Source organism: Diadema antillarum, unplaced genomic scaffold, assembly GCF_040938485.1.
Source record: "Diadema antillarum isolate AM-2024a unplaced genomic scaffold, OU_Dant_1.0 seq00001039_RagTag, whole genome shotgun sequence".
Lineage (NCBI taxonomy): Eukaryota > Metazoa > Echinodermata > Echinoidea > Diadematoida > Diadematidae > Diadema > Diadema antillarum.
This window is the reverse complement of record NW_027271870.1, coordinates 733,630-740,477: the sequence shown is the minus strand read 5'-3', so window position 1 is coordinate 740,477 and position 6,848 is coordinate 733,630. Positions and strand designations below refer to the sequence as shown.

At 39.2% G+C, this 6,848-nt stretch overlaps 1 protein-coding gene across 1 annotated transcript; it reads right to left on the bottom strand.

The window, feature by feature from the left end:
* Positions 1-4,778: 4,778 nt before the first annotated feature.
* LOC139742948 (uncharacterized) lies at positions 4,779-6,152 on the bottom strand. Its single transcript, XM_071653455.1, has one exon. The coding sequence runs from the start codon at positions 6,150-6,152 to the stop codon at positions 4,779-4,781; it is 1,374 nt and encodes a 457-aa protein (XP_071509556.1).
* Between the last annotated feature and the right edge of the window lie 696 nt (positions 6,153-6,848).

The following is a 6,848-nucleotide window of genomic DNA, read 5'->3' as shown; positions in this document are numbered from 1 at the left end:
GGGGGGGGGGGGGGGGGGGGGGATAATACTCCTGTACTGATGTCAAGTCTTATATTTAACCTCTAAAAAGGAATTATGTGTATGATAATGTAAATTTCAGTTTGAAGTTGTAAATGGCATAGCTCTAAAGGCTGTGATAACCAAGTAAGTTGAAAAGAGAGAGAGGGGAATGAGTAGTAAGGTATTTTAAACTGCATACTTAAACAGGAAATACTTAACTTTGTAATTACACACAGGCACTACTTGTAATATGTTCTGTGCACTATAACAAGTTTGTTCGGGCTGTATGGATTCCTCTATTTGGTTCATTTGTGTTTGAGATTCATTGTTACATGTATGCAAATCACTCGATAACTTTGTGCACTGTTATACCTCTGTCTGTATTTTATGTGGTCTTACATTTTATCAAAAACTAAGGATTATTATGCAACTGCAGTATGACACACAAATATTAATGTGAATGCTGTTTTCAGTTCTCAAAGAAAAAAAAGACATCATTGTTTGCAACTGGGTGTGTACATGTAATCAAAAGAACATTGAATATGCCATCCTGCAAAACTTCTATGCATGACTGTTGTTATCAATGTTACTATCATCGTCCTCAGTTATCCATTTTGCTTGTCTAAATTTTATTGTCATCATTATATGTATCCAAGATATCTGAGAACACATGTCAGGGAACTGTGATCTAAAATGTTGGCTGTTTTGTTCTGTAAAGCAAGGCTCAATCCTAGCACTGGTCTGACATTCCCAGACTGGTAAAAATCACTGTTGCATCAGTAACTTTTTAGAAATTGCCAAATTTACCGGTCTGACATGACCATTTAAAAGATACATAAATAACGTTGTCAGGTCCAGTAAAAAACAAAAAACAAAAACAAAAACAAACAAACTTATAAGGACCATTAAATATTAGGTTCAGACTAATTGAAAATGGAAAAATGGGTATCTACTGGTCAGATAGGGTCAGGTCGGACGAGTAGAAAAAATGGGTTCGTTTGCAGCCCTGTGTAAAGGTCACAAAGTCTTTGCTGAAGTAGCCATGAAATGATTTTAAGTGTCCATGTCTTTCTTGCATACCTTTTCACTTTGTATGTTTGTTTGTTTTTTGTTTTTTAGGGGAGAGGTGTGATATATCTTTGCCCATGTCATATGCAAGAGAATCAAAGTTTGTAATATTCTTTGTTTCCAAGAGAGAGAACATGCAAATGTATGGAGAAGACTTGGGGAGTGGTGCATGAATGTCGAGTTGCAATTGATTGGAAATTGGTTACTGATTGAAAGACTTGCAGTTGATTGCAGCATTCCTGCATTGCCCCTTTACTTTAATCATACTGTGGATTGTGAAATGCATTCTTTGCTGTGTTATTAATCAAAGCCCAGAATTCTTTGTGCCTTGAAAAAAAAAGATGTATTACTTGTGGGTTATTTTTTTTTGTTTTTGTTTTTTATTTATTGCATAAGGAAGTTAAATCTGTTATATTTCTCATATGTATTAGCAACCATGACTTGTACCTGGCAAAAGGAAGAGCAGTCTTGCTTTGCCCTTTTTCTGTCTCATATTTATGCACTTATGCCTCAGTGCTACAGTTGATTAGATTGAAATACCTTTTGTGTGATTTCAGTGTATGCAAATTCAAATACTACATTCTGGAGTTCAATTAGTTTTGCTACATATCATAGTTGTGTCAAACATTGTGTGTACTTTCATAGAAAAAAAACAATCAAAATCAAGCAACTGACTTTTATGCATTTATGGATGTGAGGTTTTTTATATCAGTGTCTGCATGACCACACAACTGGTTACTGCTTTTGGTAGATTGAGTATGGTGAGCTAGAATTATTTTCAGGGAATGTCAGCTAGACATAGCATAGTACAGTGGCATTCATAATATCATAAATGTGTCATAGAAATGCAATCGCTGTGCAATAATTCAATTTTCATTTTTCACATATCTTGGTTTGCTTGAACATTTTTTGCATGATTTTTGAAGGGATGCAAACTTGTATTGCTTGAAATACTTGTCATTTTGTTACTACATTCCTCAGGTGCTTGGTATTAATGTATGAGCCAAGGGTGAGTGATCGGATGGTCATTATGTGTGACAATGTGGCCAAACTGTGTCCACACTGTTTGGACAATAGTAAACTCATAATGACCACATGCTTAATCAGAAGAAGGATACATTATAATTATTTACAAGATGCCATTTTCACACACTCAGAGTGCCACTAAAATCACATTTTTACCACCACTTCTTTTGTGTGAACGTTATATGAATAATAATAATAATACATTCTGCTTATATAGCGCATGTTACACTGAAGTCTCTATGCGCTTTACAAAATTTTCTATAATAACAATACAATTAGAAAATACATATGTAATACAATACAACTGACTACAACAACGATGTTGAACGATGAAATACAATTTAACCACACAGTGAGCACTGTAAAAACATTCATTGCATCTGCATTAGTGAGAACGAACCTTTTGCTAATGTTGGATTCCTCCATAGGGAATCACTGTGTATACTGGGTACTTCCCATTTTTATGGGTGTGTCAAATGTGAACAATGTGTTTTCTTGCTTGTTTAGAACACATTACAGGTACATGTACAACTCTACATGTACAGCTTCTTTGAAGGATCATAGTATGTTACCTACACTGCAACTTCCTAGAACAGAATCAATGTGTACTCTAGACACGTAACTACATGTATATCTGCAATTTTCCACTGCTCCATAGAAAAGAACATCACATTGTATGTCTGTTTATTCTATGTTTGTTTTCAGTCTTTGATATAAAGTGCTCATCAACATGTGATTTGAACTTTCAGAAATGCGAACCCAAAGTAGATTGCAATGTTTTTAATCATATGATGTATGTATATCTCACATCTATTCATATTTAATGTTATATCGATGTTATCAAACTGTATTATGTACCGTGTTGCCATTATGTGTGTGTGTGTATGTGTATGTTTTTATCTTGTTAAATCTCAATGAGGAATGTCATTTGTGGTTTCCAACCTCCTATGAAAATTAATGATTATTGTAAATCATGATGAATTCTCATGAAGTATGCAGAATGAAGTGTATATCTGCTAACTGTCCATATATCATAGAAATGCATTCTGTACGCTCCATATTTTCAGGAAAGAGGAAGGTTTATCACGTATTGCGATCCTGTTTTTATGACTATTTTCATGAACAGAGTTTGGAAGAATCATATTTCTCAAAAACACTGTAATAGTTATTTTTGCAAATTTTACTCCAATATACATGTACTCCCATTTGTTAAGCTGCAGGGTTGACAGATGCACAAAGGGCAATAGTTATTCCTCAAAGAATAGATTTGGTGGCAATGTTTTCAAAAATGGATAATTATAGGCACCAATGCCAATGTCTAGTATGAATTGATCAATTACAGTCTCAGAAGTGGTGGTGGGAGGGTAACAAAATCTAACTTTTTTCTTATGAAGTGTAGTTATTTTGATAATATTATGTTCCTCTCTGTGGTAAAGTGTCTTTGTTTGAGTGTGTGTAAAAAGCCAAAAAAAAAGGGGGGGTGCTAAGGGCATTTCTACCACTCTCAAGTTTGCCATGAAATACTGCAGAGCTACCAAGTCTCACGCATTCTGCGTGAGACTCAAGCATTTAAGGTCTGTCTCACGATCTCACGCATGGCACCCATTTTTCTCACGCATCTGGTGAAGTCTGCAATTTGGGCCAAAAATAAGGAGCATAGCTCAAAGGATTAGAGTGATACTTGCAATTGAAGGTATATTTCCCTTTTGCCTTTCAAAATTAGTAAAAAAAATCGTCACTTCAGTATGCACCAGATCGCATCATTAAGAGCTAATAATTTAAAAAAGCTCCCTACCATGGGAGCGGGACACCCTCCTCGTTTGCGTGCGCGTGCGCATGCGCGCGAGCGCCGAGACGCCGAGTCATAAAAATCTCACTCATAAAAGTTTTTTGAACTTGGCATCTCTGATACTGCATGGTTGTTCTTGAAGAGGACATGGCTCATTCATTTCTCTATTAATCTATTCTACTCTAGGAATAACTCTGTTAGTTCATACACGTGTCACACCCTGTAGGTCACAATGGTACACCAGCAGTAAAGAACATTACCGAATAATGCCCCTGGTACAAGGTGTATAGGCATTGTTCAGACCTATACTCGTTGAATGCATATCATGTCCTGAATGTACTGAAATGAGGAAGTTACACAATATAGTGGCTTTGCATGCAAACCATGGGTATTTTTAATGTATGACGAATGATAGTAGTACAGCTTATACGTGTATATAACAATCAATATGACTCGACTGAACAGCATGTCTTCAGATTAAGGCTTATGCATGCAAGATGAGGTGTATATTTTCATACATGTATTAAACAAGTAAACTCATTTTGATTACATAAATCCGTTTGGTTTGTTGTCTTTATTGATCTAGCTGAGTTTGCAGATGTCGATTTCTTCCGTGGACTTAAGAACACGCACATTTGCAATAGATGTAACAGGGTGTCATGAATTCCCAGTGGTTAATGAACAATAATTATTTCCACAGTCGAGCCGTATCATCCACCTGTCAATTAGTCACACACTCCATCCTTAATGATGTAAACTAGATAAGTGAATACGTGGAATAATAACATACGGCCTAATCGCTTTCTTGAGGAATTGAAAAGAATAAAAAAAAAATGTTCAGTGGTCAGTTCAAAGTTCAGTGTATGATAATGCTAGAGATGACTATAAGCACTATTTACAAGCGAGTGTATGAGATGAATCCGATATGTTTAGTTGGCTTGACGTTTGAACAAGCTTCAATGGATCCATCTGCTGCCATCATGGAACACACAATCCGCTTTCGGACATGATTTATGACGTTGACGACCACATAATGTTGCGAGCTCGCCAGACGAACTTCGTGTGAGATAAGACCCAGGAAGCATGACGACGATCCGGAGTGCGCGAACACCGCGGCGCCCGAACTTCCATCGTGAACCGGGCAGCCGGTTGCCACGAGCCCACTTCGGACTACTGCCGTGGAATGATCTAACGTCGCGCAGGACGTTTCCCAAATTTGTTCCTCGGCAGTAGCTACAAAACTTGTGAAGTGAATTCTTACTGAGGTGCTTCTTAAATGGTGGCCTTGGTGTGGCAACACTTTGAGGTTAATGGTTCCATTTCGCGGACAACCCCGCAAGTCTGGAACTGGATGATCCAAGGTGAGAACTGCAAAATCATAGATAGCCCGCTCTGAGTCTGACCGTCTAATATCCTCTCGTCCGCCGCTTACGCGCCACCAATGTCGTGGGACGCGAATACTGCGCACTCGGCGCGCCGCGAAGTCGTCCCTTCCACTTGGAATGCTAACGACGCGCATATTCCTCGTACGCGATAGGAATTGATCCCCGTTATGCACGCAGTGAGCAGCCGTCAGCACATGAGTTGACGATATCATCGTGCCCGTGCACACCACCGAAGACTTGACGTGAACAATATTACAGAACGGCAGACGATCTCGTGCCGATTGTAGAACTGGACGGTGACGAACACTTTCTCGATCGCACGTCTCTCTCGACTGACCGCTATCTCTTTTTAATTGGGATAGTTTAGGAACCTGCCTCCGACGTCCATTGTAAGGAGTTAAAAAGTTTTGATGACGTCGTCTTGACGTTTGTGATAGCTTGCTACGTCTACCTGCTCTACAGCAGTGACCATTTCTGCTCAAGAAACGCACATCAGGCTGTATCAATTTCACAGCAATTGGGATCGTGCAGTTGTTTCGAGACACTTTCGCAGACGATAATGGTATCGATACTTGACTCGATCTTTTGGCCGGAACCGATGTCTCCTCGCTATCACAAAAAGCGGCATCTTTCTCACTGGTATAGAAACATCCATCTCTCTGCCTTTCAGGCGTCAACTTCCCACTGGTTTGATCTTGACTGTCACTGATGAAGTCAGAAGTGTCGCTCTGCAGAAGATTACAGCCATCATCCTCATGATCAGATCTGTTGTTATTGTGACTTATTGATTCATCCATCCATTTCACACATCTGATTTCACTCAAGACGTGCTGGAAGGAAAGACAAAGTATCGCCACGATCAATGTGCTCTTTGATCGCCTCATTTTGAGTTTAGAGGCAGTTTTACGTACAAGAGCAAAAGGCGTAATAGGCGGCTCTCGAGCATGAACGATATTTCAGTCGAAGAGTAACAGAATCCAGAAGCAGACCTTCTTGAAGCTAAGTGCGATGGTTTCACGCACTGCGGCTCCCTCGTTAAGTTGATAATCATTCCCCTGGAAAGCCCCACATATCTCTCTTTAGCACACATCACGTCTATCATAGACCCATAATGGGTCATTAGAGATTTAACCCTCACAGTCTCTGGTCTCCTCGAGATGCGTAGCGTAAGAGCGAGGCTTGGGTATATCAGCTCTGACGAATTCGGGAAAACCATTGCAGGGGCGAGGAAGGAGCTCAGGCAGGTGGTCGTGCAAATCGGTAATGAATATTGCCTATCCAGCTGTGAATACACGAAAACAGACGAAGGAGGAAAAAGAGACCATCGGTATATCTGTGACTTGTTTGTGAGGATGGCATCTAGGCATGGAATGGCAACCAATTTGTCAGTCAGAGGGATACAGTGTACGTAAAGAATGTATCTTTCACCATCTATCTGCAATATCGATGTTCGAGATTTGAAGCTGAAAACAGAACCAATAGGCCGTTGGCCAAGATGGATTTTTAGCGGCTTAGTTTTCGTTTTGTGAACTGACTTTGGCCGAAAAGTTTCTTGTATGTGTTATGATAAAGATATCAAA